The sequence below is a fragment of the Drosophila eugracilis genome, unplaced genomic scaffold (genome assembly GCF_018153835.1).
Source record: "Drosophila eugracilis isolate 14026-0451.02 unplaced genomic scaffold, ASM1815383v1 contig_90, whole genome shotgun sequence".
In the NCBI taxonomy this organism is placed as follows: Eukaryota; Metazoa; Arthropoda; class Insecta; order Diptera; family Drosophilidae; genus Drosophila; species Drosophila eugracilis.
In genome coordinates this window covers 3,483,152-3,510,126 of record NW_024573812.1, presented here as the reverse complement: position 1 = coordinate 3,510,126, position 26,975 = coordinate 3,483,152, and the positions used below count along the sequence as shown (strand labels likewise).

Sequence of the window (26,975 nt, the reverse complement as noted above, 5' to 3'; positions counted from 1 at the left end):
TCTTTGGAATCTGAAACAATAACTCTTCCTCAAGCATTTTGGCTTCAGGGAATTCCCCTAATATATCCGAATACTTGTAAAACCACCCGCCCGAACCCTGGGTTTAATATCCTAGAAAAGAATTCGACATTCCCGGCTCTGATTATGCCAAAGTAAATGCAAATAAGCCACAAGGCGACTAATGTTGTTGTAGTTGCGCACGATGAATGGACACGAAAGGCGCCAGGGTCAGCAGTGGGGTTATCCACCAGCCACCTATCCATTCAAAGCCCTTTCACATTCGAGGGAGTTTCGGTTTGTTTACCAAACAGCACGTAGATTTAATTGCTATTATGGGAAGGAGTCGCCGCACCAGCGAGTGGCTTTGGCGAGTGGAAGCAACAACCACAACAAAGTTCAATTACAGGTGGTGCCGGGGGAGTTTCCCAGGTTGACTGGATGGGTTGGTTGGGTAGTGTCCAGTGCCTACTGGCGACCAGTGGTGTGCGTGCGTTGAAATTACCATAAATCTGATGGCTCGAATAAAAAAGGCTGCTCTGGTGAACTTGGCCAGCCAGTTCGTGTTGAGTTTTCGCGGCGAGCGGTTAACCGGAAACGCGGACAGCCAGAGAACGGAATTTTGAATATTAGCCAACTTGCGTGTCCGTAGTGCCATGTTAACGGGACATCGAAGCGCTGAGCAAACGAACGCCCCCTTGTCCTGCTCCTGCCTAGCCGGTGGCATCTAGGTGACCATGGTTCGTCGAGCCTCAAGTGTTCCGCATCTGAACAGTAGTGGCGGTAGTAGTGCGGATAGCGCTGGAACGTCGGGTAGTCGGCGTGGTAGGGCGCCCGTTGCCGGTTCTCGGGGCCGAAAGACGCCATCGTCCATGTCCAACGGACAAAATCAGCGCCAGAGCTCCGGGAGCAGCAGCAGCGTTCCCCGATCTCGAAGTCTGACCAACGGCATGCGTCGCCTTAGCCCGCAAAAGGGAACTGGAAGTAGCGGGGGCGGAGGAGGCGGTAGTTCCCGGAATACGCCGTATTTCCTCCGTTCACGCGAGAATGAGTAAGTGTGGGATAAGGATTGCGATGCTTCCCACCGTAATCAATAGGCGATAAGTTGTGGACAGTGGATACCAATAATATTAACCTCACGCATTGCAAAGCTTCAATTTAATCAATCTAAGATCGTTTCAATATTCACAACTGCAGCTTGAAATTAGTAACAATTTTTCAAAAATAAAGATACAAAATCATTTTAATAAGAAGATTTCGAACAAACAAAAGCTCAAATTAGTCGAATCTAAATTTCCCGAGCTTCATATTTTTGGAATTTTACTACTAGTCCTACAGAGAATTTTCTTTTTCGACTACTGTACTTATATTTTTGGAATTTAAATAGTGATAGAAGCTTCTTTGTAAAACCTTGGGAAAGTCGTAATATTGACCATTATTTATTAAAAGTGTCTATATGGGGGGTACCGAGAAAATGTATTAATTTGCATCAGAAACGTGTGGCAGGGCGGAAAACGTAAGTGGAGACGGAGGAGTGGTAATGATAACACGACAGGCCAGGGCAGCAGCTCACCCCTAACAGGCGATCCATTAAAAACCCTCGAGGCGAAGGTAAGAACGGAAAGCCACAAGCCAAACCATAATGACCACGCACAATAATCCAAGAGACAACAGGCAGGGCGACTGACGGCCGGACAGCCGGACAGGCAATCAAGCGGGCAGACAAACGGACGAGCAGTTAGCCAGACTGACCGGCCTCCATTTAAACACTTTGTGAAACAGAACCGGAGGAAAGTATCGGCAGAGATCTGGGGGTTGAGCACCGCTCCGCTCCGAACGAGCACGACACAAATCGATTTTGCAATTAAAGCATATTGAAGTCTATAGCTTTGTATATGTATGTCCGTGTATGACCGGAGTCGAGAGCGAAAGTGACATATTTATGTTAGTTTTTATTTTCGATGTGGGTTCAGGTGTAGCAGACACAATGAAGTTAAGGTTAAGGACCCCAGTTCCTTAGCTCGCTAGCAAGTGGGTTAAGTGCTAGTTTGTGACTTGCCTCGGCTTCGGACGGACCATTAATAATTTAGAGAATAAAAGGTGATTGGTGGGTAAAAAGAAAGAAAGTTTGAATCAAGCCTGAGTTCATCCTAATTATCCTCTGGATAATATGAAATACCTTCTATTCGAATGCTCCATTTTGGTTAATAGTGTTTTGAGATATTGTGAATATTCATTTGTATAAACAAGGCCACAATTGACACCTATGTTACTTGGTAATTTAATGAAATGCCTGGATATACGGAGCGTGAATTTATTATATAGATACAATATGATTAATCCCCTCAGACTAACGGCATTATGGGCGTTATAATTATTTTGGAGCACGAATGTGTTTCAGTCTTTTGATTAATTAATGCGTTGATAGCCATATGATTGACGACACACTTTGGAATCAGTAGTTCCTAGTCATTTATAAACATTTATATTCATATTTCAACTATAGGAAGTCCGAAATTGTTCGTACCTTAGCTAAATATTCATCAATGGCCAAACCGAAAGTGAATTCGCGTGCGTAATCGCAAGCTTGCAGTTTAAAAATCCATATGAACTATATAGTGTTCATATTCATATAGATTTTCTAGCATGCACAACACGAGTTAGGTCATAACTACGCCCCTGCAGATAATCAAGCCTGACATTTCGTTGCCTAAACTTTGCATGGCTATTAAATGTCTCCTAGTAGGTTCGGGTTCGGTTCTGGTTCCCTCAGATTCGTAATCGGATTCCATGCCTGGACAATAAAAGTGAGAGTTCTATTTTCTCACTCGCTACACTACTTTATTTGATTCGCAAACAGTTGGCCCAGAAAAACCCATATTTTTATTGCTCATTGGTCTCTCGTTGTTTTTAAGTCAATGCTGGGCAAATATCTAATATTTGTTCTAAGTAAATATCAACATTACTTACAAGTAAGCTTTCATTGGCTCAGGTATACAAATATGTTAAGGGCCAAACAAATATGGATTAATTTTCGAAAAGAAAACTTTTAACACAATTTACCGACTTTTAAAAACACAATGATTATAATGTCAACTAGTCTTGATTTATATAATCATGTGAAAGTGATGAAAACGATTCCTGCGTTTTAAAGAACATTTTAAGAAAAAATCAAAACTTTCGCTTTTAGCTACACCTTTTTAGGGGTTATATTGGCCAATCAATTATTTAGGATCGACTGGGGCTGACCAAAAGTTGATTGAACTCTCCTAAGCATTAGCTTCTCAAGTCGCCACTCTGGGGCTTTCGTGTTAATTCCTTTCTATTGGCGCCTTCTAAAATATTTACCAAGAGCACACAGAAGGCCCAACTCATGTCTGATTAATAAAGGTAAAGTGAAGTATGGCCATTAGGGCATGAATGTTTAACAAGTCATTTACGTGAAAATGTTAAATGTCAGCTGTGTGCCACATACAATCACGCCAAGATGCCACATAGCATATACGCCGCGTTGTCCGGCCTATTTGCAGTTCAATAAACTGTTTGTATTGGAAACTTTGTTCGGTTTGTATTGGATACCATAAAATTAGATGGATAATTGTTGGGTTAGCGCACAACTGAAACAAAAACTTGTGGAAAATCTTAATCAATAATTTACGGCTTGGTAATTTACATACATAATTCCATAAGGTAGTAAAAAAATTCCTACGAAGCGAATTTGTTAATCCAATTGAAATGTGACTTCTGACTCCCACTCAACTAAACTAATAGGGAATTAATGTGAAAAAGGTGGTCAAATGAATCAGAAAAAACTCCAAAAGCAAACGAGCCATGCCATCCACCCTTAACCTTGGCTATTTATAGGCTGGCTAACGTCAGAACTCCATCAAGTTCAAGGCAAATGCACAAATTCCACAACAAATTGAGCCCATAAAACAATGAAAGCTTTGTTCCACTTTGATTGATTAATTGCGATTCTAGGAATTGTATGCGACATTTTGGTTTCATGCTTTAGAACCGTATCCTTTAATATCAAATATTCTAAAAGTGATTCTCGACTCTTATTACTTCTTACCTATTTTTACATACCAAATGGGCAAGTTAATAAATTTTTTTTCGGGAACCAGGATTGGCAGCGCTGACACCCTGGAAATTGTTGCCTCGAAATCCACGGGCAGCGAGGAGTGCTCCACGCCCGAAGACAATATTAATGTTGTGGTGCGTGTGCGACCATTAAACGACAAGGAGAAACGCGATCGACATGGATCCACTCTTCAGTTTCCCGGCAACGGTCAGGTTATAGTAAGTCTTAACGTACAATATTTTATGACGAATTTAAAACGAATCATCTCCAGCTGGAGGGCAACGATGTGGGCCAAAAAAGGTCACACAATCGTGACAGCGTTCGGGTCTTTACCTACAATGTGGTCTTCGAGCCAGGAGCCACGCAGGAAGACATTCTGGACTACTCGGGAATTAAGCGCATCATAGAAATGGGCATTGAGGGTTTCAGTTGCACGGCCTTCTGTTATGGACAGACGGGCTCCGGTAAAACCCACACGCTCACAGGACCACCGGACTTGGTCAGTCATTATGTAACCTACTTGAAACTATCTTTGACTTTGTAATTGTTTCTTCTACAGTTCGTTGGCAAACCAAATCCCAAGGATCCGAGGCATGGTCTGATCTTCCGCTCGTTTTTGTATCTCTTCCAATTGATTAAGAATCGCAAGGACGTCAACTACGTGCTAAAAGCCTCCTTCATGGAAATCTACAATGAGCGGGTAAGTGATGGGTCTCATCAAAAGACTTACTTGATAATTTACTTTAATGACACCGCTGTTCTTGGCTTGACCTCTCCACATTCAATTTAAATCTAAATTGCATTTTCCATATTACCGATTGCTCAACCGCAAACATGCATTGCATTGACCTCTATTTAATGGATGTCAGCACACTCCACCCACCAAAAACGGACAGACGGATAGTCCACCCACCGTTCCTGGCTTGTCACAATGCGTGAAATGTTTCTACATTTTGCGTGGCATTTTCAATGATTTGTTTTCTTAGCCCACCTGCCATTTCATTATTGGTTTCGCAAATTGAATTGCATTTTTTATCTCTACCTTAGGTAATCGATTTGCTCAATCCGGGAAGTGCGCGAAAACCGTTGGCGGTCAGATGGTCCAAGAAATCGGGTGGTTTCTTCGTGGAGAACCTTTTCACGGTTGACTGTGAAGAATTGGATGATCTACTGGCCGTTTTGGAAGAAGGTATGGAACTTTGGATTTTATTTTTCCTTTTAACAGGGATTATAATTACATTATTAACTTATTGCAGGTATGAGAAATCGTGCGGTTGGCTCCCATGCCATGAACGATCATTCGTCGCGGTCTCACACAATCTTAACGGTTCACATCCTGTCCGATCAACAGACGGATGGTGGGGTGTTTCTCTCCAAGCACGGAAAGATAAACTTCGTTGACTTGGCTGGCAGTGAATTGACCAAGAAGACCATGAGCGAGGGGAAAACTCTGGAGGAAGCTAATAACATTAACAAGAGTCTTATGGTCCTTGGATACTGCATCTCTTCACTGAGCGACTCCAAGAAGAGATCCGGTCACATTCCGTATCGGGACAGCCAGCTCACCAAGCTGCTGGCCGACAGTCTGGCGGGGAATGGCGTAACCCTAATGATCGCTTGCGTTTCTCCTGCGCACTACAATCATGCGGAAACTCTGAACACCCTGCGATATGCATCGCGGGCAAAGAGGATCCGCACCAAGCCAGTGATCAAGATGGATCCAAGGGAGGCACTAATCCTCAGTCTAAAGCGTGATATCCATGCTCTTCAAATGGAGAACGACCATCTAAAAGCGGCCTTAAATCTTCATCATCAAGCGGCTCCGAATGGTGGGGCGACTGAGAATCTCCTGGAGCTTCAACTTGATCGAGTAAGCAGCGGTGGTGGAATACCAGTACCCAAAGTGGATCTGCAGCGATTACCAGAACTAGATGGTTCCGAACTGGCTGAGCTTGTGAAGCTATACATGGTGGAGAATGAATCCTTAAGGCAGGAGAACAACCACCTGTTCACCGTGCGAGAGACCATTCTAAGAGATCAGGAAATTGTATGTCGCGAGAACGAACGCCTGCTAAAGAAACTGGAGGATGTGAACAAGTAAGTGGGGCTAACGATGTCTTACGTTTGATTTAATAAATATAGTTTTGGGGAATCCGAATGGTATTAAGTGCTTCCTCCAGGCTTGGCTCACTGTTCTCTCCCATTTCTGACTCGTTCTAGGTCAAAACCGGACGGGAGCGAGGACAATGAGTCAAGCAAGGAGGCCCAGAGCAAAGAAGAGTGAAAAAGATACCTATATAACATTCGTTTTTTTACTTTTTAACAAGTTTTTATGAAATGTGTATTTGTAAATGTTTAAAAAATACCAATCCTAGAGTGTGACTAGCCATGTAAGAGTTTATAATAAAAGATTGTTTCTGTTCCTATAATCTAAAGATTCGAAATGTATGGGGTAGAGTTAAATATTACTTCAAAAAGTTAAGACTTAATTCAAGTACATATATCCTAAATTAGTATTTTAGTTAATGGTACATTTCTTTATCACAGAGTTTGTGTTCGTTCACCTTTAATACCAGCAAGGCCGGCCATATCTCCAACGACGGGAAAAGAAACGCCTGGCACTGAGATCTGGACCAATCCAGAGCCACTTCAATCTCCTCCAGAATCTAATTTACCAATCGAGCAGCGAATGTCGGAGAATGCTGATAGGAGAACAGATACGGCACAAAAACGAATCGACCAGCAACGCATAGCTAAAAACATTCTAATTATGGCCAATGCATTCCGGAAACCGGACTCAGATTTGGCCAAGGAGTTGAACCTTAATCCGGAAAAGGCACCCGCAAAGCAGTCAGCCGAATTTATGCCTGAGTAAGGTCAAAATTCATTATTCTAATAACGTTCCTTGTAACTCGATTTAATTTCAGCATGCTTACATAATTCATTTTAAAACAAAACACTGATAAACTGAATGAAAAATATATATTTTTGCAATTAATAAAAATGAAATGTATATAAAATGTATAAAATGCAATTTCAATTAAATTTACGATTCATTTAAATTTTTAAATGAATTTGTTTAATCCAAAAATAATTGTGCCAATTTGTAACCGAAAAATTTGCGTTTTTAATATCCTTTAAAACGACTTGAACTTTTCCCCACACTAGCAAGAACTTTAAAGCTCTCAAATATGTCTGAGAAAAGCCGGAAAATCAATGCTAACCCGGTCACACTTTAGTAAATATTGATTTTTCAGTGCTCTCTCCCAGAAACATTAAAACGAAGTGGAGCCCATTTCGCGATTATAAGCGCACAAAAATAGGAAAATCATTAAAAAATAATTCTAGGACTTAACAGCTCCCAGTATCCGGCGGCAGTATTAGCATCCCAGCATCCACCATAGGTCTCGCGGAGACAGCTGTCCTGGACATAATGGCTGCGAATCTGCAACAGCAGCGCTCCATCAATATGCAGTTGCGACGGGAGGTGGAGATGGAGCGAATGCCCGTCTCGGAAGCATGCTCCCTGATGATGAAGTATATGATGGAGCACGAAGAAGAGGACTGCCTCCTTAGCGGCTTCACCCAAAAGGTGAATCCGTTCCGCGAGAAGAGCTCCTGCAGCATTCTGTAGGTTCGACGATAGCTCGAACTCGTTCCTAACAGTATTATTCTATAAAGTATACTCAATTACGGTGGAGTCTCTGATCCCAGTCGTACAATGTCGTGTAACCTATTTGCTGTTCGTTGTAAGTGTGCTGACCTCAATTATGTCTATAAACTGAGTATACATATACAATGGAATCGGGCGGAACAAGAATTTATTAACGTGTAAACAAAAAATGGGGAACCGTCTTAAACTTAAACGCCTGCATATGTGTGTATAAATATCGTGTATTTTGCTAATCCTGTAGCTCTTTATTGGAGAATTTAGCGAAAACCCCCTCCTATCTACATATAAATGTTTCCTATTGAGATATTCCTGAAATAAAGCTATGTATCCAGAGATTTTCATGTAAATGGAGTGTGTTTCACTTAGTTTCGAGTAAAATATTCAAAATTGTATTATGTCGGCTGAAAGCTATCGAGTTTCCTACTCGACTTTTGGCTGGGCGAAGCGAATAATTAAGTCACTGTCCGTGAATCTCTACTTTTTTTCCTTGAATCTTCGAAAACGTGGAATTCACAAGCTGAACCCGATTTCAGGGGCGAAAAAAGCTAGCAGGAAATGACAGAGGTACAAAAGCCTGTTTTTATTGAAGCCAGGATTGGTGCGCGTTCGCGCCTCAATGTCCCAGTTGGAGGAAGCCTTATTAAAACAATTCCTAGGAACACTTATATTTTGTGGTATAAATCAGATTTTAAATTAGCCCCATTTCTAACGGTTTCAAACTAAAAAATAAAAACAAATAAAATCCCGCCATCATTTTCATTTTCCAAAAGACTTTGCCAGCACTTCAAAAGCAATGTTTGTCTCCAACACTATCAAAATTTTAATATTATCGATATGTGCCGATAAGCAATAGTGAAGGACGATATTTACCAATATCGGAAGGCTTGTTTTTGTGTGCGGAAGAAAATAACTTTTCTGAAATAAAGCATGAGTTCGGGCTTTGTGACTGAGGCTGAGGCTGCCGAGCAACGGCAGAGACGTCAAGAAGAATGGGAACGTGTGCGTCAGCCGGAGGATCCACTGGAACGACCCGAAGAACCCTATGACGGACGCTCCCTTTACGAGCGCCTTAAACAGAATAAAGACAAGAAGGACATGGAGTACGAGGAGGCCCACAAGCTGAGTAAGTTTTTTAAAATTGATAATACGATCCCCTGCCCTAACTTACACGTTTAATTTACAGAAAACCTCATACGTGGTCTGGATGACGACGAGGTGCAGTTCCTGGAGCTGGTCGATGCTCACAAAATGCACGCGGAGCGCCAACAAATGCGCGACGAAGAGCTAGAGCTAAAGGACTTTCGGGACCGGGTTGAGAAACTGCAAGAGGAGAGTGTTGACAAGGTAAGGGTGTTCAAAAATGATCAGAGGATTTAACATTCCCTCCATCTGAATTCACAAGAAACTACAAGCGGAACTGAAGACCACGACCAAATCAGCGGGAGCATCGACAGGTCGCAGCACCCAAAAGTCTCTGCTCGGGCAGGGCATCAAACGCAAAAACGGAGAATTACCCACTACCAGCAAGGTGGCAAAGATCGTCGAGGAAAATGTGGTCCAGACAGCCGCTGATGAGGCGACTAAAGAGCAAGCGGAGAAAAGTACGAACACAACCCTTACAACAAATGTATACAACCAGGGTGCCCTAAAATGCATCGCTGTGCTACCGGGTATCGGTTCCTACACAGAGTCTAGCGACTCGGAAGCCAGTACGGACGAAGAGGAGCCAGATCTATGCAGTCGGACCGACTTGTGTGGCCGTAAAATGCCCAAGAAGAAGCAGTGTACCGAATAGGATCAACATTTTATTTGGATTCTTAATATGTAGTTTCTTTCCGTGCAAGAGAATATAGCCTAGAGTGTAAACAAAATGTATCCTTATACATTATGTATCCTTCTTCTTGTTCCGATTGCGGTTCTTCACGTTCGTCGTCTCATAGAAGTTGCTACCGATTTTCTTGCGTTTTTGACTGCGCTCGAGGGAACGTTTCTGCTTAGCCGTCAACCGAGGCGCTTTCGAAGTGCTGGGGCCATCGTCGTCAGAGCTGTCAGCAGCGTCCGAATCTCCCGGTTGAATTTTTGCGACGCGGAATTTACCGGACGACGTAATGGCCAGTTGCTGTGTCTTTTTCGTCTTGGCCTTCTTGTGCACTACGCGCTGCAAGTCCTCGTTGTACTCGTCCTCCGAGTAGAACTCATCTGCACCATCGCTGGACTCCTCCTCGTCTTCGCCGAGGTTGTGTAGGCGAGCCTTCTTCTTTGCCGCACGCTCGGCCTTCTGCTGTTCCAGAAGCTCTAAGTCTATGTGATCTAGTTCCTTTACATCCTGCTGCTCGTACTCAAGACCCACACGAATCTTTCGGAAGTCCTGTATCTGCTTAAACTCTCGCGCCTTTTTCACCGATTCGCTGACAAAGGTCGGGGCCTCGGATTTTGCATCTTCATTGGTATCCTCGGTCACTTCTTCCTCCTGCTTACCCTCCTGAGACTTGGGTACAGCGAATCCCTCGGGAGGAACGTAGAATGGTAGTTTTCCGCGTTGCCAATCATTAAGCACCATCCGGGCAGTCACCGTGACGTCCGGCTCCCCACCTTTTAACAACTTTCCTGTCTTCTGGGCCAGCTGTTCTAGGAAATGTATGGATGTGTTCCAGTGGTCGATTTTGTAGTTCTTGGAAATGTATTCCGGACGCACTCGTTGAAGCAAAGAGTCTACGTAATCTTCCGGATTTGTGACCAGCTCCACTCGAACCACACCTTTTAGCACCTTTTCGGTGTCCGTCTCCGCTGTTGGATACACCACTCCAGGACAATCAATAAGGAATATACGCTTCATCAGGGTAATGTACTGCCACACTTTCGTCTCACCGGCAATTGGAGCTACCTTGCAAACCTTCTTGGAGCGCAGGGCGTTTATTACCGATGATTTGCCCACATTAGGATAACCAATAAAGCCCACGCTTATCTGTTTTTTGTCCAGATGCAGCTTGCCCAACTGACGGAAAAGGTTGATAAGCGCACCTATATAATAAAAAAATCATTTTAATCATAGTTAATATATTTCCGTTTTCCTTTTAACTTACCCTTGCCAAAGGGATGTTGGAGGGAAGCGTGAAAAGCAATAGTGGGATACTCTGCACTGAGGATAGCCACCCAACGCTGGGTAACCCACACTGGCACCAAATCAACCTTATTCAAAATGAAGAACAGATGCTTGTGTGGCTTCTCCTTGCGCAAGAACTCTTCGATGTATTTCGAACGAGTGCCCATTGGATCGCGGGCATCCAAAACCTGTAGTAGCACATCTGAAGCATCCACTACCTTATGAAGCTCGTTCCAGATGCGCTTACTCTGCCCTGCGCCGAACACCCAATCCCGTACCGCCTTCTTTTCGCCCGTGTCCTCTCGAATCAGATCCAAGTCCTTGGCGGAATCGTACTTATCGGCCTGATCATCAGCAGCTTTGCTTAGATCTTCCAGATCTCGCACTTTTAGGCTAACCCGCTTGCGCTGCTTTTTGGGTCCAAAGGTACTGTCGAAACTCTCGGTGTCCAGCAGGTGAACCCTTTTATACTTGGCCGCCTCGTTAAGTAACGTAACTGGCAGCTGGGATGGTTTCATGATCACCTGGTATGGATCCTTGACAGCCTTACCAATCTCATCCTGAAACTTTTGCAGCGCTGTTTGCGAGATGACACGGGAATTGCTGAACCATTTGGGAGTGGGCTCTACACGAGCCATCGTTCCAGCAGGCAAGCGGCCCTAAAATTAAACATCATTTTGGGATTATTGCTAGGTGGGACAGAAATTAAAAGTAGTAACCACAAGGAGTTACCTTCTATAGCCATTATTAACTTTTAAGATATTTATATGAAGTGTAATAGCCGCTTTAGAGGACTCTTTGAAAATATTATTTTTCCAAACCTATCTGTAATCGATAAAATCACATATACATACATATGATCTATATGCAACTGCGCAAACTTAATGTTTATGGAATATCGCAATAAATATCACTGAACTTTACACGTGTTTAAGTAAATACAAAGGCTTGCAGAGAAAAGAATCGTAAATTCAACTTTTATTTAAAAGTTATGAATCCGGCATCGTCCAGACGTAGAGCTCCGGGCTCTAATTCGGCTTTATCCGAGGAAATGAAAGAGAACATCCGTAAAATGAGCAATCTGATGGTCGAACTCCAAGATGAGAAGGTGAAGGTGGCCAGTCTCCAGACGGAGAACGCCAAACAGAACCTGGAGCTAAGTAAGAGCAACATCAGTTTAAAGGAGCGAGTAAGCCAGCTTGAGCTGGTAAATGCGCAGTTAGAGAAGTTCAATAAAGAACGTGTTGGTATCCTGATGCAATTGCAGCAGGAGATGTCTAACTACGTAACCATCCAAGAGAAGTTTCAAGAGCAGGAGCAATCAATGCAGATGATCATGCGAGAGTTGGAGTTGGAGCGCGAGGACTTGCTTAATGAACTGGCCGTCAAGGACATCATCAACTCTGACAGCATCGACGACCTTAACGAGGAGGTGGACGGGCTCAATGAGCAGCTAAAAGAAAAATCGGAGACCACTACGTGCTCCATTTGCTTGACGCCTTGGGATTCGGAAGGTGCGCATCGCCTGGTGTCGCTGCGCTGCGGACACCTCTTCGGGAACAAGTGTATCCGCTTATGCCTACGGCAATCACGCCAATGCCCAATTTGCATGAAGCGGGCCCACCACGCCGATGTCCGCAGAATCTATGGCTCTATTTCTTTTCCGCAATGATTTATGGAAAGCAAGCCTTTTTAATTGATAATTTAACTTTTTTAATGACAATACTTGGCCAGCTAGTTTGGAAATGAAATAAAATTTTTTAAAATCACCTAACTACACTCGGTTCCCCTGCCGAATTAGTTATCTTTATTATTTGATAAACCGATGTTCATATGTAGGAACATATATCATGTCATATTACTTTTTTATGACCAGTACAAAAGTATATCAGCCATCTCTTTTGAAAATAACCGATCTCTTTAACATATTTAATAAAATAAAATAAGTAAATTTCATTCGGTCGGTTGAGCTTACCTGAAAGGGGGCAGGTGTAAGGATCTTTCCAGTGCGATCTCGCTTGGCCTTGAAGTTACGATACATCTGGAGCCGCTTGATAGTGCCCTTCGTACGTGGGTGGGCGACCCCTTTAAGACCGCTTTTAGGGCGCTCCGGATTCATCGAGTGGTTGGAGTGGTTGAATCCTTGCGTCCGGGGCTTACCCGTTGTGCTGCGTACCTTCGGCATGGTTTTTCGAATACTGCACGTACCTCACAAATAAACTAAAATTTAAAATTCGGCACGTTAAAACCAAAACACACGTGCTTGGTTGAAATAAAAAACAAAGGAATTGGACGTTGCACAGTACTGTTGGGATATGTTATCCAACACTGCCTTACAGCAAAAAATCTCTACCACGAGGACTGGCCTCACTAAAATCACAACAGTATTGAAAACAAGTTTAGAATCAGCTTTAAGATACAATATTTTTAATGGATGTTCTTAAAACTATTATAAGAAGTATGTACTGTTTAAGTGCAATAAAATGTAAATACATTTTAGATTGTAACATTATGCTTTTATGAACTCATTTGTTTTAAAAAACAAAAACTGTTGCTATTGACGTATATACTTTTGGACACTACTGTGTTTAAAAAGCAAGCTGGTTTTATATCCGTGTGCATACATATCCGCTTGGCCACGAGCTTCTGCTGCATTTAGCAAACTTAAATAATTAAACGGTAAAATTCTAACAATTTCAACGAAGTGATAATGTGAATCAAAGCACTTAAAACAAATTGTAGTTCAGTAGTATTTAGCATTCGAGCAATATTTATTTCCCAAGCGCGTCTTGGAATTGCGTATGCGTGTGTTAGCATCTGCGTGTGTGTGTGTTTTGGAATGTGGCCCTGCACGAAATTCAAATAGTGACCATCCTTGATTGTACACATGCGAGATGGACGAGCACACTCTGAACGACCTGTTGGAGTGCTCCGTTTGCCTGGAGCGACTGGACACCACATCGAAGGTGCTGCCATGCCAACACACCTTTTGCCGCAAATGCTTGCAGGTGAGTAATGAAAGTTTAATTTTAAAGGATGATATTTAAGATTATATTATATCCAAGGACATTGTGGCCAGCCAGAACAAGCTGCGGTGCCCGGAGTGCCGCATCCTGGTCTCTTGCAAAATCGACGAGCTTCCTCCAAACGTCTTACTGATGCGAATACTAGAAGGTAACAGATACGCCCACGCTCATCTCAACTGGCACAGCAGCCTACGCTTTAAGGCTTGTATATGTGCAATTGAATTGATTTGGCAATTGAGTGGCTTTTCTCCGACTGTATCTAATTGAAACCCTCTTACTACCTCTTTTTTTAGGCATGAGACAAAATGCAGCGGCTGGCAAAATCGACAGCAAAGGCGAGGAGTCCGAAACGCAGCCAGAAAGACTAAAAGTTCAGCCTTCAGCGGAAACAGTGGCCCCACCTGGTAACACGCTTCTCCAAAAGCAGACAATTCAGCAATCTCAGCAACCAGCTCGCCACAAACAGCGTCGGTTCCTCCTTCCCCACGCATATGCCCTCTTCGACTTCACCTCCAGTGAAGCAACTGATCTGAAGTTCAAGAAGGGCGATCTGATATTGCTTAAGCACCGCATCGATAATAACTGGTTTGTCGGTCAAGCAAATGGCCAGGAGGGCACTTTTCCCATCAACTATGTGAAGGTATCCGTGCCGCTGCCCATGCCGCAATGCATCGCAATGTACGACTTCAAGATGGGGCCCAACGACGAGGAAGGATGCCTAGAATTCAAGAAGAGCACAGTGATCCACGTGATGCGCCGCGTGGATCACAATTGGGCAGAGGGACGTATTGGGCAGACCATTGGAATTTTTCCTATTGCATTCGTTGAGTTGAACGCAGCGGCCAAGAAATTGCTGGATAGCGGAGTCAACAATCATCCCCCGTGCCATTCACCACACAAGCAGGGACAACGAGCGCTCCCTCCGGTTCCGGTAATTGATCCCACCATTGTAACGGAGTCCAGTTCGGGATCTACTAATACTACGCCGGCTAGCAGTAATTCCAGCTCCACATCTAGCTCAAATAATTGCAGTCCAAATCACCAGTCCTCATTGCCAAACACACCTCATCATGTGGTGGCTTCGGGGTCGGAATCGGTTCGTTTCCGGGACAAGGGAGCCAAGGAGAAGCGGCACTCTTTAAATGCTTTGCTGGGAGGAGGGGCTCCTTTAAGTCTGCTCCAGACCAATCGCCATTCCGCCGAGATTCTTAGTCTTCCGCATGAGCTAAGCCGCCTAGAAATTGCCAATTTATCAGCTCCCAAGCCCACAACCGCTTCGCAGTCCTCGCGCGTGCTTAAAACCAATGTACAGCAGCAGATGCCGCCTAGTTTGCCCTGGGGTTATTTAGCCCTTTTCCCGTATAAACCACGACAAACTGATGAGCTGGAGCTTAAAAAAGGCTGTGTTTACATTGTGACAGAACGATGCGTGGACGGTTGGTTCAAAGGAAAAAACTGGTTAGACATCACCGGGGTTTTTCCAGGCAACTACCTAACCCCTTTGCGCACACGTGATCAGCAGCAACTGATGCACCAGTGGAAATATGTTCCGCACAGCTCAGAGGCCCAACAGACACACACACAGCAGCAACCAGTTGCCGCAGATGTGCGGTTAAACAATATGTTGCCCTTGCAGCCGCCAGATTTGCCTCCTCGTCAGCTACAGCCCAGCGCCACCACCACTAGTAGCTCAGTTTGGTCGAAGCCAGTAGAAGTACTGTTTAGCAGAAAATCAGAACCTAAATCCGAAATTACCAACGCTTCCGCCACAAACAGCAGTTCCTCCGGAGCGGTGGGACTTATGAGGCGATTAACTCATATGAAAACACGCTCAAAATCGCCAGGAGCTCTGCTGCAGCAAGCACCTAAGGAAGTTATCAGCTCAAACATGGAAACGACATCTAGACCAGCAGCTAAATTGCATCCAGTGCATGTAAGGTAAGATCCAGCAGTGATGTGTTGTCTTAACAGAATAAAAATGTAAATTGTCAATCACATATATATTTAGATCTGGTTCGTGCCCCAGTCAACTGCAGCACAGTCAACCGCTAAAGGAGACTCCCATAACCAAGGCAGCTCCGCAACAGCAATCATTTCCACCAAAGCAACTGCCTGCTGCCACCAACAGTAGCGCCTCTTATGGATCGCAACGCGTTAAAGGAAATAAGGATCGCCCTCACTTGATTTGGTTTGTTAAACATACTCTGTAAACCTGATAAAACTTAACTAACCCTAAACTTAACAGCGCAAGACAATCATTGGATGCGGCTACGTTTCGCAATATGTACAGCAATGCCGCATCGCCTCCGCCACCTGCCTCCTTCGTGGCTCCAGCTATATATGCAGGTGGACAGCAGCAGGCGATGCCTGGAGGAGGACCGCAATCCCAGTTGCACGCCAATATGATCATAGCACCTAGCCATCGGAAGTCGCACAGCCTAGATGCGGGCCATGTTCTGAATCCTAACAGCAATCTGATTACCGAGGCGGCTATTAAGGCCAGTGCTACCACAAAGTCAGCGTATTGCACCAGAGAAAGGTGGGTTGTGAACTTGTTCCATATCGGATAAAACCAAATTGATACAATCTCTTATTGCAGTCGCTTTCGATGCATTGTGCCCTATCCACCGAACAGCGATATTGAACTGGAGCTGCATTTAGGCGACATCATTTACGTGCAGCGTAAGCAGAAAAATGGATGGTACAAGGGCACCCATGCGCGCACCCACAAAACCGGACTATTTCCCGCCTCCTTTGTCGAACCGGATTGTTAGATTGCCTAGGTCAAACTAGAATTGGTTAAGCAAAATTTCAAATTATTTGTCTAAATTGTTTCAATCGCCGGTCGATTCGGGCTTCCATTTTGCAATCTCCTACTACTCTTTTTTAAAAAAAGATACTGTTTTCTACTCACTGAAATCACCGATGTACTTTTTATAAGATCCATAATCAAAAAAGGTTAGCCATGTAAGACTTAAAGAAAAGTTACTTAAGCTGTAGCAATTAGTTAGCTAGAGAAAAAATCTTGAGCCCTCTATGAAGTTATTTGTAATATACAATTTTGAGTAATACCCAGGCGTTGTTTTAACTTATTTTATTCACCAAGCAAAACATCGAGGCTAAAAGTGGATTTCCCTATGTCGGAATTACTCGCTCTTGTCGAACTTGGAACCGTAGATGGGCACGTACTGCAAAACAAGCTTCCAGTCGGTGTAGTAGAGCACGGCCAGGCCAGCAGCTCCTCCAAATCCAGCTCCAGAACGGATGCTATAAATCAAAGGAAATTAGTTCTGCTTTTGATGGTTATGCAATGTGTAAGGCTATCTGCCAGGATGACTGTGTTCAAGCGGTTCCCTGAAGCAAAATGTGAAGCATGTCATACTCACAAGGAACTCGCGATTTCAGCGTGCTTTTTGCCAAAAGGTATGCGGAAAGCCATTTTAGTAGTTTTAATAACTTTTATGTCCCACCAAAAGAGTCGCAATCGAAACTACAAGAATTTCCTAAATTATACCACAGCAGTGTGACCATTAGATTGAAGTTTCCTGCGCAGTGTGCACTGTGACAACTCTGTGAGGCGTACGTGAGAACAACAAAGTTATCAAAAAATTTTATTTTCTTAAAACTTCTTTAAAATCAAGAAATCAGAATGAAAGTATCCGTTTTTGGAGAATTAAACACTTTTGAGCTGTTTGTCCTGTGTACAGTCATACCAGCTGTCTTCGTTTTCTTGTGGACTCTCATATCTGGTGACATGAAGGTGGGGCATTAAGTTCTTATCAGAGCTGCTAGTTTCAAGTACTCATTCAATTCTGATTTAATTTTGCAGAACTTTAGGGGCAGCAAGTTGGCGTATTCAGTTTATACAGCCAAGGATCCAATTAATTGCTATCAAAACTACGTTTCAGAGAAACAAAAGGATTCATAAAATATTTGTTTTTTTATGTTAGCGGAACCCTAAGATGTATTAAATTTGTACATAAATACATAAATATACATACATATAAGCAATATAAAACGACGATCAGTAATTTTGTAGATTGAATAATGAATACATATTAGTTGTGTTATATCTGTATTTTATTTCTTATTTACCATTTCAATTTTTTCTTATGCTCAGGTCTTTAAAAAAGAAATTTTAAGAATCGATATGCAAACGATGTTAGTTTATATACGTATTTAAATATATATATCATTTAAGTACAAATTAAGAAGAAGACAGTAAACAAATATATAAATGCAGTATGAATAAGTTTTGGACCCAGCTGGTCACACCCACGCTTTTTTGGTATTATTACGTTTTTCTAATTCTTCCTTACTGAACGGAACAGTCAGAAGTTTTAAGCAATCTTTTGTTTTCTAATGGTTTAAAGGACCTTATACCGCCAGATATTGTGGATTTTTATCGTGTTCTCAGCACATCCTGGTGCCCATCCGCACCAACAATTCGATATCGCCGGAAAAAGTCCAATAACAAAAACAAAACAAAGGAGAGAACTACGTAGAAGGGGAACGAAAACAATGTCGGAAACATACGGTTTGTCATCACAAAACTATCTCATTATTGAGCGATACTAATTAATTCCGGTACTGGTTACATACCTAGATTACCTGTTCAAATTCCTGATAATTGGCAGCGCAGGCAGTGGAAAAAGTTGTCTGTTGCATCACTTTATTGAGAGCAAGTGTAAGTTGGTAGCTCGAGTATGCTACATTACATTCCTTCTGGGCTCTGAATTTATCATATACTTCCATCAGTTAAAGACGATAGTTCGCACACCATTGGAGTGGAGTTTGGTTCGCGTATTGTGAACGTTGGCGGCAAATCAGTGAAGCTGCAGATATGGGATACGGCCGGACAAGAGAGATTCCGCTCAGTGACGAGATCTTATTATCGAGGTGCTGCTGGAGCTCTCTTAGTCTACGACGCTACGTCTCGGGACTCCTTCAATGCCCTGACTAACTGGCTAAATGATGCCCGGACCCTCGCAAGCCCAAATATTGTTATCCTCTTGGTGGGCAACAAAAAGGACTTAGAGGAGGCACGTGATGTTACTTTCCTAGAGGCTAGCACCTTTGCCCAGGAAAACGGTCTGTTTTATAGATCTACCGCCAACAGCATGGTTTTAATCGCTTTTCATATGTCCTTGTAGAGCTAATCTTTTTGGAGACGAGCGCGAAGACGGGCGAGAACGTTGAGGAGGCTTTCCTAAAGTGCTCAAAAACCATCTTGGCCAAAATTGAGACCGGAGAGCTGGATCCCGAGCGCATTGGCAGTGGTATACAGTACGGCGGAGCAGCCCTGCGCAATTTGCAGACACGACAACGCAGCATCAACAAACCGGATTGCACCTGTCGCGTTTAAACCGCACTATTTGTGCACCTTGGATAAGCGAGCAAAAATAATCTCTATTTTATCTCAACCCGGAATGCACACTCGCATTCCTTTTAATTGTATCGTCTACTTGTGTGTGTCCACTTTGTTTTAGTTAGTATGTTGTCTTGCTAGATTAATCATTCCAAATGTAAGCATAATGCTCTTCGGTTCTTTTTAACATAATCTTAACCTTTTTAATTGCCCATGATTTCGGGTTTATCCCAAATGTTACTTACTATGATTGGTATTTCGTGAAGCACTAAAAGCCCTCGAACAACGAAAAATAAAAGAATAGGCACACGGATCAGATTCGGAGGGTAAGAAAAATGCACTCAGCATTTTTATTGTAAATAAGTGGCGTTCCGTCGTTGACGACGTCGCCGATTGTAAATCTAACTCAAACATGCACGCGATAAATAAAAACGCATAAACAAAATAATATTGTATGGAAATTTTTATTTATTGATCTAGAGAAACGAGTTTTTAATTTCGGGTAGTCTTAGATTTCGTTTCTAACAAATAACAAAACAAATTTCGAAATTTGCGAGTAAAAACAGTACATACACTAATACTTGTTTCAAAATATTATCTCTGTGTATAGAGCTTAAAAATTTGTTTGACAGGAAAAAAATGTAAGAAATTATTTAAAATTAAATTTAAGTCATATAAATCAAAACACTGCTTTATGAGTAAAAAGTGTCTACATATCGTTTAAAATGAAATGGAAGAATTATTAATATTTTTAAATTCGATGCTATCTGTCAATTATAAAAGCAATCAAAAACTTTACCAAAATTGTTTTTCATTGCACTTTGAGAAGATTTTTTCAAAACCGTATAACAAAAGCAATGCAGTTTCAAAAAAATCCGCTAAAAGTAAAACGGAAAACAAGATTGTTGGGGTAATATCATCTTAGGCGTCACATTTGCTCAACTTCTGGAGAGCATGCTTGGCAGCTGCCAATTTGGCCTGGCTCTTATTGTTGCCAAATCCATATACCTTGATCGATTTCTCCATGCAGGTGAATTGACAACTAATCATCACCTTGTCCTGGTCGATAACAGGTGAGCTGAAGACAGGATTGGCCAGCTTGTGCTCAGAAATCTGGCGGATAGGATTGATAGGAACGTTGCGCGTAAACTCTTTAAGCTCCGGCTCAAAAAGATTGAAGATCACTTCCCAAGTGCGTTGGAGATCTCGGCAGTCCAGGTAAATGGCTGCAATCAGAGCTTCTAGAACGTCGCCCAAAGCCTTTGGGACATCCACGTTCATCGACATGTTGAAGTCACCCTTTGGCGGAGTACTTGGCTTGCTGTCAATTGCATTCAATGCCTCCTTTAACTCCCTCATATCCACTTCGTCATCTAATTCCAGCGAAGTAGACTGAATAATGTCGGCTTCCTCGAGCAGGATACGTACATGGTTGGTGACCCTGTGCCTCTGGCTTTCCTGGAATTGTACGAATTTTGATATGGACTCGGAGAGCAATGCATTTTCTGACAGGATAAAGTAATGCAGCTTATGTCGCACACAAATACAGGCCAGAGTCGTATTATTGACCAAAGCGGAGCGTAAATCTGTCAACGCGCCAGGGTTCATTTTCGTGTTGTTCTCAAAAATATAAGCGGAGATAAGAAAGTCTAGTATGGCATCACCTATAAACTCCAGTTCCTGGTAGCACCCAGTAATACGATTTGTGGGATACGATGGATGAGTAAGGGCCTGAAGAAGGTAACCCCGATCCTTGAACGTGTAGCCCAGATTTTGCTCTAGATGAGTGTGATTAATAAGAAAGCCGTCGATTTCGGTAGTGTTCACGTTTGCCCGCATCTTTTCGCCGCTCAATTTGAGGTCCAACAACTGGGTAAGAGGCTTGCCAATGTCAGCCCGGCAAATGCCAAAGTATTCAAGCATCCGGAAAGCATGCTGCAGTCCATAGCTTTTTACGATCACGCCAAGAAGTGCCTCTAGAGTATCAGCTACCACCTTGTCGGCAATCTTTGCCAGGCCCACGCAGAAGTTTACTTCGGTGGAAAAATCTGAGCGAGCGTGATGGGAATAAAGATTTGATTGGCAGCCATCGATAAAGTTGCGATAGTTAAGGTCGCTGCAGTTTCCCTTGATCAGCGACTCCTCCTCACCAAGCGCAAGATCACGCAGATTGTGCGGACCCACTAGTTGCGCCAATTCTGGCTTTTCATTCCACAATGACAGCACATTGTGGGGTAAACTAACGCTGGGTGGAATCCATGTGTAACGAGGAGTAAACAGTATGTTGCTTATTTTCCTGGGTATGTCCGTTTCGCTGAGACAGTATAGCAAATTCCTATTTGACACAAGCTTGGATTTAACCTGTGTGAGGGTACCTTCGTTCCAATCCGGATACTTGTTGGCCAAGTAGAGCGTGGCACTTAACTTGAGAAAGGAATCACCAAGCATCTCGAAGCGCTCCATGTCGTACACATCCGCGCTGGCCGAGGAAGTGATTGCGGTCAGAAAATCTGCCTGCTCCGCGGGCGTAATGTGTTCTTTGGAAATTGTTTTTTGCAGTATGGGCAGTGTGTTCACTGAACCACGAACGGTCGGGATTGCGGGCATTAGAGCCCGGAGATTATCTCCTGCTTTGGCCGGAGTTCTGTACTCATAGATATTACCTTTGGGCATATGGAATTGAGTCTCTGCCCAGTACTCTTTATCTTTGAACTCGACCTTATCAAGCCGAGCAACCTGACCCATAGTGAACTTATAATAGTAGTCCAGCTCCACAGGATAAGCGTTCATGATTTTTCGTGACAGATCCACCGGTTCCATGTACTCCTGCCAGGGATTTTCAAAGTCTGTTATCTTCAGGTTTTCCATTGCCGTCTCTACGCACTTTGTGGGCATCGGTTCCAAAAGAGATCGCGGCTCCTCGACATCGTCAGTGGGTATGGCATTGCCCAGAGTATCGACATTCCTTTTTAGAGACCAATCAATTTCTATGGGTTTGGGACAATAATTCGCACTGTTCAGAGGCAGTTGCTGAAGTCCCAAATATGTATTGAATCGCTTTCGCAAGGACTCCGCGTGGAGGAGAAAGTCCAAGCGGCGTAGAATGCTGGGCAGGAAAATCAGCTTAATCCAAAGATCTCCGGGGAATTCAAAATTATAGCAAAGCTCTGGAATCAGAATAACCTTTGCCCTGGCTTTGCTTTGAGCAGAGGATTTACCGCGTTGTTGGACGTAAAAATTTAGCTGCTCCGTAAGTTCCCTGACCTCGATCAGAAATTGGTCTTTGTGCACAACATCCCCAATATGGTTGCTGTACTTTGACATGGTAAATTCGTAGTATGATTTTTCTTGGTTGCTCCCTTCCATCAAGCTAAGCGGGGTAAGTTCCCGATGTACCTTTGTAACAAGCATTCGCTTTTCTTCGTAGTTTGCATACCATTGGGTCACGATTTTGCCCTCGAGATCCTCGGGACGGGGAGCAGGTTGCTGTTTGCGCTGCAGCACGCTGAACTTCTTGACTTGGGGTAACCTCTGGAACTTGCTTACCAGGTGCCAGTCAATGCATTTCTGTTGATTCTCATTCAGGGTAAGGGGGACTACGAGGTAAGAGTTCTCTTTGCTGCGTCGGTCCAGTACAAAGAACGGCTGCCAGATTTTCAACATATCGCGGAACACCATGCCATGAAAATGATGGAGAAGCTCCAACTGATCTGATTCCTCTATAACCACTTCTAGAGGGTTATCTGCAACACGGACATGCAGTTTACCTTGATTGCTAAACAGCGGCATCTCCGCAAGACGAGGAAGCTTGTTTCGCAACAATAAGGCATAATTTCTCGGTGTCTGGAGGTTTATATACATGTGATCCGTGTAGTCACACCGCTCAAACTTGGGCTCCAAGAAGATCTCGTATGCATAACATACCTCGCCCACCCGAGGTCGTGCATCGAAGAACTCTGCGGGGCAGTCGGTCTTGTATGTGCGGAACTTTTCATCATGTTGCTTTGTTGCAGTTACTGGTCGTAAAATATGAAGGTAAGAAAACAGATTTAATGCTTAGGTTTTAGAAACGCACCATCATCGCCGTACTTTTTCCAGTGCTCGAAGTGAACGTCAGCAATAGCAGCAACGCGCTCTCTAATCGTTTTGGGTAGGAATCTCTCGTTCAGCTCCCCTATTTCGTAGAGTAGCTTACATGTCTTAAATGCAGCCGAAAGCTTGGCGGTCTTAACGCAGTCCATGGGGTCGCTCTGCAATAATCAATGAAATAATATAATTTTAACATCTCCACAATCTTAGCGTGCAGCTTACGTAAATTGTGTCCTTTAGGCTGGAATTCAAGGGCAGTTTGACGGAGATTACTTTTTTTCCTTTTGCAAAATGACCGAAAAGACGTATGCTTTCTTCTTCTTCTACTAAATTGATCCACGGAATTACAAACCCAAAGGCATCCGATGGCATGGTCTGGCAATAGCGATGGAGCAGGATCAGGGCATTGCTGGGCAATAAAACGGCTCCGAACTCATTGATAAAATGTGGCAAACTCTCATGAAAGTGTTCACTAATCTCGTACATTTCCGGTTCAGTTCGCTCTAAAACACGCTCCTTAAGATATGCAGAGATATCGGCGTGGGCTTCGCGATATTGACTAATTTGCTGAGAAATTTTAACCTTGTCCAGCTCAGAGGAAAACAAGACAAAACTAGCATCCTTGGAACGGGCTCGACCCTTTGTCTGAACGTACATGTTAAAGGTTTTGATCGGATCTAGAATTAATACATAATTGCAGGCTTGCACATCGATGCCCTCTTCCAGAACACTTGAACAAATCATCAGATTGGCGGTGCCTTCCCGGAATTGCTGAATAGCCTGGGAGAAAAGTAATTTTTTTAAGTTATGCAAATGAAAAGGCTGGATTGAAATAGGTATCCAGAAAATTTGGCCCTTCCACACATACCGATTTCTGCCACTTGCGATCCAGGATACTTTCAAAGTCTGGCGCGATGGTGTTACGGCCCACCATGAATTGAGGAGTTAACACATTCCGTAGCTCCGGCGTAGAATCGATGAAGTTCAGCAACAGGCCGTAGATACACTTGCAGGTATAGCGTCGTTCTACGAAAACCAGACAGCAGATATCCTTTGGATCCTTATAAGCGAAAGTCTTCTTCAGGTATAGCAGAAATTGCTGAACCTTTGGGGTGGAGAAGTTCATAATAGTCTCTGCATTGTTTGTCTTGTCATCGGGCTCTTCTTCATCATCCAATAAGTCACGTAGCTTTTGCACCAGCGCATGGCGGATGCTTTCGCACAAGGAAATGGCCGTCCTGTGCATTAGTTTCAGGCTAAGCGTCTCGGCCTGGCGCCTCTTTACCTCAAACTCAACAGTCAACGAGACGATGGCTATAGAGCCCGCATATATTCCGTACTCCTGCAGCTGAAACAGGAAATCGTTGAACATCGTTTTCAATGTACCCTTCTTCTGCGGATCACGCTGGTTTTGTAATGATTTGGATCTGCGCACTGGTTGAATGCCTATGTCCATGTATTCGAGAGTTTTAAAAAATCTTTCAATCTGCGACCGAATTGACTCGACAACTTTAAGCACTTGGATTTGATTTGGATATGTGAGAAGAAACTCTTTCGGCTTGGTTGAGTGGCTAAATAAAATGTGCACTTAATAAGAAAGTCGAGAAAACGAATTGACAACACTTACAGCATCACATTTTCCATCTCAATGGTATCCGACACAGTAATGATGTTTCCCCGATATGTGGTCTCCAGCTCTTTGAGCTTCTTGGCCACTTGCTTAATCTCATTACCCTTAATCAGTACTCCGGTGAGCCCCACAACGCGCGGCAATGCTATATTCCGGTCAACGCAGAGGAATAGCCGCATAAACTCATGGAATGGATGATGACCTGTGCCATGGTGACACTCGTCTATGATAACGATGCTTATGGAATTCAAATTAAGGTGGCGCTGGGTGAACAAGTCCAAGATAACCTGAGCCGTGCCCACTAGAACCTATTGGAATTACAGTGGTTATGATTATTTACGCGAGATATTTTGCTTATTATAGGCATTACAGAAATCTATTGACAGTTTCGTAGACATTTCAAAATCAAATAATTTATTTCCAAAATGCAAACTAAACAGTTTTAAGAACCAATTGCAAGATTCCAGTAATCAGGATTTGATTAAAAGCATTGATTAATACATTAAGTTATGAACTATGTGTATAGGTTTGTAGGCTAGCAAAATTATGATTACTCAGTGAAATCCGGTTCACAGGGACCATAAAACTGCTGATTCGCATATCACATAGATACATATGTATGTAAGTATTTTGTACATGACCAAAAGTAGGAATGGATCCGTAGGGACACGTCATGCACCCCGCCACCCCAATGCATATCTACTTTCGAGACGATCGCTCTTATCGGTATGTACTTACTTGGTGATCTCGAATTTCATCAGTCCATTGGCCGCGCGTCCAGTCGTCCACGCCATTTTCGCCCAGATATAACCCGACTTTGAGATTTGTGTACCTCTTTACGGCCACCGCCTGTTGCCGGGATAATTCCACGGTATTGCAAATAAACAGTGCCCGCTTTCCCCCATTTTCGACGGCCCTACAAATTGTAATCAAATAGTATGCAATTAGCTACATACGTAAATAGTATGAATCTGATTTATGTTCTCCACTCACTTGTCCATATCTTTGGAAAAGCGCTTGAGGGCCAGGATAGCCACATAGGTTTTCCCGGAGCCTGTGGGTAAGTAGATAATACCATTGTGCTTGGTAATATAATCCACGATGCGCAGTTGGTAGTCGCGGGGCTGAACATGATTTTTTATTTATTAAAGGTAACAGTTATAAATGTTCAGGTGAAAAGGATGAAGGACCAAAAAGCTCACCTTTATTTCTGCAGCGTCAAGGTTACTGGTGTCGGTCATATTTTAAAAAAATAATTGATAATTTCTGCCTACAAAATTGCGAAAATATTGCGATGCGTAGCTCTAGAAGGCTTGTTTCAAAATGGCGTTTTGACTGATTTTGCTGACGTGGTCAGATCGAATGGAATTCTTTATCACACTCGCTTTTATGCCGGCTCGCTATTCTGGGAATCACCGGTTTTTACTTTTTCGGCGTTAGAGATTTACCTTTCCGCTGTTAAGTGGCAGTCACCTGCGGCCCAAATTGTATGAATAAAAACCTTTCTCACACGCCACTTGCGAAGTCTGTTCTGTTTGGGCTCTCTACCTTAAGTTAGTCGTCTAAAATGTAAACTACCGAAAATTAATTAAAGAAAACGATGTTAAGTGTCAAACACAAAGAACTAAACAAATGCCGGCAGCGTGGCCAGCGATTCTTATTAGATTCCTTAAAGATTATGATTTGCGAAATATGCTTCAGCCTTCTATGGTCACACCATTAGGGGCTTGGTTCTCCAATTTTATCACTAAGTTTTATATGATTTATTAATAATAAAAATTTACTTTTAATGGTAATTGACAAATAAAAACCAAACAGGGGTTTGCTATTCTAACGAAGAAAATAGATACAAAGAAGTGATAAGGATTTTTTGTCAGTTATAAATTAAATTATATTTCTTAAGTTGCATACTGTTAGGATGATAACAAATTATTTATGACGTTAATTGAAAATTTGATTTTAAATCGCCGGAAGTTTAAAACAACAATTTTTAAACTTAATAGAA

General features: G+C 43.0%; 10 protein-coding genes across 13 annotated transcripts; 7 read left to right on the top strand and 3 right to left on the bottom strand.

Moving 5' to 3' along the window:
- Nucleotides 1-580: 580 nt before the first annotated feature.
- LOC108112299 (kinesin-like protein KIF12) lies at nucleotides 581-6,956 on the top strand. Of its 2 annotated transcripts, none has more exons than XM_017222123.1 (7): nucleotides 581-1,048; nucleotides 4,125-4,299; nucleotides 4,353-4,580; nucleotides 4,641-4,781; nucleotides 5,129-5,270; nucleotides 5,338-6,178; nucleotides 6,629-6,956. In XM_017222123.1, exons 1-7 carry the CDS (start codon nucleotides 735-737, stop codon nucleotides 6,954-6,956), a joined length of 2,169 nt encoding a protein of 722 aa, XP_017077612.1. In that variant the 5' UTR covers nucleotides 581-734. The 2 variants fall into 2 exon arrangements, with proteins under 2 accessions (XP_017077612.1, XP_017077614.1); XM_017222125.1 differs by lacking the exon at nucleotides 6,629-6,956 and adding an exon at nucleotides 6,302-6,414.
- Nucleotides 6,957-7,320: 364 nt separating this feature from the next.
- LOC108113053 (guanine nucleotide-binding protein subunit gamma-1) lies at nucleotides 7,321-8,089 on the top strand. Its single transcript, XM_017223483.2, has one exon. It carries the CDS (start codon nucleotides 7,515-7,517, stop codon nucleotides 7,713-7,715), a length of 201 nt encoding a protein of 66 aa, XP_017078972.1. The 5' UTR covers nucleotides 7,321-7,514; the 3' UTR covers nucleotides 7,716-8,089.
- A 504-nt stretch (nucleotides 8,090-8,593) lies between these two features.
- Nucleotides 8,594-9,629, top strand: LOC108113051 (PSME3-interacting protein). The gene is made up of 3 exons (XM_017223481.1): nucleotides 8,594-8,877; nucleotides 8,938-9,098; nucleotides 9,157-9,629. The coding sequence occupies exons 1-3, from the start codon at nucleotides 8,682-8,684 to the stop codon at nucleotides 9,547-9,549; spliced, it is 750 nt and encodes a 249-aa protein (XP_017078970.1). The 5' UTR covers nucleotides 8,594-8,681; the 3' UTR covers nucleotides 9,550-9,629.
- LOC108113050 (nucleolar GTP-binding protein 2) lies at nucleotides 9,547-13,158 on the bottom strand. Its single transcript, XM_017223480.1, has 3 exons — nucleotides 12,833-13,158; nucleotides 10,838-11,516; nucleotides 9,547-10,775 (listed from the first exon to the last, which is right to left on the bottom strand). The coding sequence occupies exons 1-3, from the start codon at nucleotides 13,040-13,042 to the stop codon at nucleotides 9,640-9,642; spliced, it is 2,025 nt and encodes a 674-aa protein (XP_017078969.1). The 5' UTR covers nucleotides 13,043-13,158; the 3' UTR covers nucleotides 9,547-9,639.
- On the top strand, nucleotides 11,535-12,625 carry LOC108113052 (E3 ubiquitin-protein ligase RNF8-like). The gene has a single exon (XM_017223482.1). The coding sequence runs from the start codon at nucleotides 11,849-11,851 to the stop codon at nucleotides 12,527-12,529; it is 681 nt and encodes a 226-aa protein (XP_017078971.1). The 5' UTR covers nucleotides 11,535-11,848; the 3' UTR covers nucleotides 12,530-12,625.
- Nucleotides 13,159-13,242: 84 nt separating the features above from the next.
- On the top strand, nucleotides 13,243-16,954 carry LOC108112781 (E3 ubiquitin-protein ligase SH3RF1). Of its 2 annotated transcripts, XM_017223059.1 has the most exons (7): nucleotides 13,243-13,536; nucleotides 13,600-13,865; nucleotides 13,923-14,031; nucleotides 14,177-15,821; nucleotides 15,892-16,071; nucleotides 16,129-16,422; nucleotides 16,483-16,954. In XM_017223059.1, exons 2-7 carry the CDS (start codon nucleotides 13,752-13,754, stop codon nucleotides 16,655-16,657), a joined length of 2,517 nt encoding a protein of 838 aa, XP_017078548.1. In that variant the 5' UTR covers nucleotides 13,243-13,536; nucleotides 13,600-13,751; the 3' UTR covers nucleotides 16,658-16,954. The 2 variants fall into 2 exon arrangements, with proteins under 2 accessions (XP_017078548.1, XP_017078547.1); XM_017223058.1 differs by having other exon boundaries at nucleotides 13,243-13,865.
- An 8-nt stretch (nucleotides 16,955-16,962) lies between these two features.
- On the bottom strand, nucleotides 16,963-17,404 carry LOC108112783 (cytochrome b-c1 complex subunit 10). The gene is made up of 2 exons (XM_017223061.1): nucleotides 17,270-17,404; nucleotides 16,963-17,150 (listed from the first exon to the last, which is right to left on the bottom strand). The coding sequence occupies exons 1-2, from the start codon at nucleotides 17,320-17,322 to the stop codon at nucleotides 17,030-17,032; spliced, it is 174 nt and encodes a 57-aa protein (XP_017078550.1). The 5' UTR covers nucleotides 17,323-17,404; the 3' UTR covers nucleotides 16,963-17,029.
- A 34-nt stretch (nucleotides 17,405-17,438) lies between these two features.
- LOC108112784 lies at nucleotides 17,439-17,953 on the top strand. The gene is made up of 2 exons (XM_017223062.2): nucleotides 17,439-17,643; nucleotides 17,713-17,953. Exons 1-2 carry the CDS (start codon nucleotides 17,533-17,535, stop codon nucleotides 17,809-17,811), a joined length of 210 nt encoding a protein of 69 aa, XP_017078551.1. The 5' UTR covers nucleotides 17,439-17,532; the 3' UTR covers nucleotides 17,812-17,953.
- A 225-nt stretch (nucleotides 17,954-18,178) lies between these two features.
- LOC108112782 (ras-related protein Rab-4B) lies at nucleotides 18,179-19,699 on the top strand. The gene is made up of 4 exons (XM_017223060.1): nucleotides 18,179-18,420; nucleotides 18,490-18,570; nucleotides 18,642-18,974; nucleotides 19,037-19,699. The coding sequence occupies exons 1-4, from the start codon at nucleotides 18,405-18,407 to the stop codon at nucleotides 19,246-19,248; spliced, it is 642 nt and encodes a 213-aa protein (XP_017078549.1). The 5' UTR covers nucleotides 18,179-18,404; the 3' UTR covers nucleotides 19,249-19,699.
- Nucleotides 19,697-26,599, bottom strand: LOC108112780 (endoribonuclease Dicer). 2 transcript variants are annotated; one of them, XM_017223056.1, is made up of 9 exons: nucleotides 26,519-26,599; nucleotides 26,173-26,443; nucleotides 25,964-26,094; nucleotides 25,709-25,886; nucleotides 24,968-25,278; nucleotides 24,209-24,911; nucleotides 23,563-24,120; nucleotides 23,327-23,501; nucleotides 19,697-23,267 (listed from the first exon to the last, which is right to left on the bottom strand). In XM_017223056.1, exons 2-9 carry the CDS (start codon nucleotides 26,209-26,211, stop codon nucleotides 20,173-20,175), a joined length of 5,190 nt encoding a protein of 1,729 aa, XP_017078545.1. In that variant the 5' UTR covers nucleotides 26,212-26,443; nucleotides 26,519-26,599; the 3' UTR covers nucleotides 19,697-20,172. The 2 variants fall into 2 exon arrangements, with proteins under 2 accessions (XP_017078545.1, XP_017078544.1); XM_017223055.1 differs by having other exon boundaries at nucleotides 26,173-26,590.
- Between the last annotated feature and the right edge of the window lie 376 nt (nucleotides 26,600-26,975).

What these genes read in the sequence shown, in the direction of transcription:
- LOC108112784 (XM_017223062.2), top strand. Translation starts at nt 17,533, where the DNA reads ATGAAAGTATCCGTTTTTGGAGAATTAAACACTTTTGAGCTGTTTGTC. An exon ending in TCATATCTGGTGACATGAAG is followed by an intron (nt 17,644 to 17,712) that starts GTGGGGCATTAA and finishes TTAATTTTGCAG; the next exon opens with AACTTTAGGGGCAGCAAGTT.
- LOC108113050 (XM_017223480.1), bottom strand. Translation starts at nt 13,042, where the DNA reads ATGCCGAAGGTACGCAGCACAACGGGTAAGCCCCGGACGCAAGGATTC. An exon ending in TTACACCTGCCCCCTTTCAG is followed by an intron (nt 11,517 to 12,832) that starts GTAAGCTCAACC and finishes GTTTAATTTTAG; the next exon opens with GGCCGCTTGCCTGCTGGAAC. An exon ending in CCAACATCCCTTTGGCAAGG is followed by an intron (nt 10,776 to 10,837) that starts GTAAGTTAAAAG and finishes TTTATTATATAG; the next exon opens with GTGCGCTTATCAACCTTTTC.
- LOC108113052 (XM_017223482.1), top strand. Translation starts at nt 11,849, where the DNA reads ATGAATCCGGCATCGTCCAGACGTAGAGCTCCGGGCTCTAATTCGGCT.
- LOC108112782 (XM_017223060.1), top strand. An exon ending in TCACTTTATTGAGAGCAAGT is followed by an intron (nt 18,571 to 18,641) that starts GTAAGTTGGTAG and finishes TACTTCCATCAG; the next exon opens with TTAAAGACGATAGTTCGCAC. An exon ending in CACCTTTGCCCAGGAAAACG is followed by an intron (nt 18,975 to 19,036) that starts GTCTGTTTTATA and finishes ATGTCCTTGTAG; the next exon opens with AGCTAATCTTTTTGGAGACG.
- LOC108113053 (XM_017223483.2), top strand. Translation starts at nt 7,515, where the DNA reads ATGGCTGCGAATCTGCAACAGCAGCGCTCCATCAATATGCAGTTGCGA.
- LOC108112780 (XM_017223056.1), bottom strand. Translation starts at nt 26,211, where the DNA reads ATGACCGACACCAGTAACCTTGACGCTGCAGAAATAAAG. An exon ending in GCCTAAAGGACACAATTTAC is followed by an intron (nt 23,502 to 23,562) that starts GTAAGCTGCACG and finishes TGATTATTGCAG; the next exon opens with AGCGACCCCATGGACTGCGT. An exon ending in GAAAAAGTACGGCGATGATG is followed by an intron (nt 23,268 to 23,326) that starts GTGCGTTTCTAA and finishes TTTTACGACCAG; the next exon opens with TAACTGCAACAAAGCAACAT.
- LOC108112781 (XM_017223059.1), top strand. Translation starts at nt 13,752, where the DNA reads ATGGACGAGCACACTCTGAACGACCTGTTGGAGTGCTCCGTTTGCCTG. An exon ending in TTTGCCGCAAATGCTTGCAG is followed by an intron (nt 13,866 to 13,922) that starts GTGAGTAATGAA and finishes ATTATATCCAAG; the next exon opens with GACATTGTGGCCAGCCAGAA. An exon ending in GATCGCCCTCACTTGATTTG is followed by an intron (nt 16,072 to 16,128) that starts GTTTGTTAAACA and finishes TAAACTTAACAG; the next exon opens with CGCAAGACAATCATTGGATG.
- LOC108112299 (XM_017222123.1), top strand. Translation starts at nt 735, where the DNA reads ATGGTTCGTCGAGCCTCAAGTGTTCCGCATCTGAACAGTAGTGGCGGT. An exon ending in TCACAGGACCACCGGACTTG is followed by an intron (nt 4,581 to 4,640) that starts GTCAGTCATTAT and finishes TTTCTTCTACAG; the next exon opens with TTCGTTGGCAAACCAAATCC. An exon ending in ACTGGCCGTTTTGGAAGAAG is followed by an intron (nt 5,271 to 5,337) that starts GTATGGAACTTT and finishes AACTTATTGCAG; the next exon opens with GTATGAGAAATCGTGCGGTT.
- LOC108112783 (XM_017223061.1), bottom strand. Translation starts at nt 17,322, where the DNA reads ATGGCTTTCCGCATACCTTTTGGCAAAAAGCACGCTGAAATCGCGAGT. An exon ending in GCTGAAATCGCGAGTTCCTT is followed by an intron (nt 17,151 to 17,269) that starts GTGAGTATGACA and finishes TTTGATTTATAG; the next exon opens with CATCCGTTCTGGAGCTGGAT.
- LOC108113051 (XM_017223481.1), top strand. Translation starts at nt 8,682, where the DNA reads ATGAGTTCGGGCTTTGTGACTGAGGCTGAGGCTGCCGAGCAACGGCAG. An exon ending in CGAGGAGGCCCACAAGCTGA is followed by an intron (nt 8,878 to 8,937) that starts GTAAGTTTTTTA and finishes TTTAATTTACAG; the next exon opens with AAAACCTCATACGTGGTCTG. An exon ending in AAGAGGAGAGTGTTGACAAG is followed by an intron (nt 9,099 to 9,156) that starts GTAAGGGTGTTC and finishes TGAATTCACAAG; the next exon opens with AAACTACAAGCGGAACTGAA.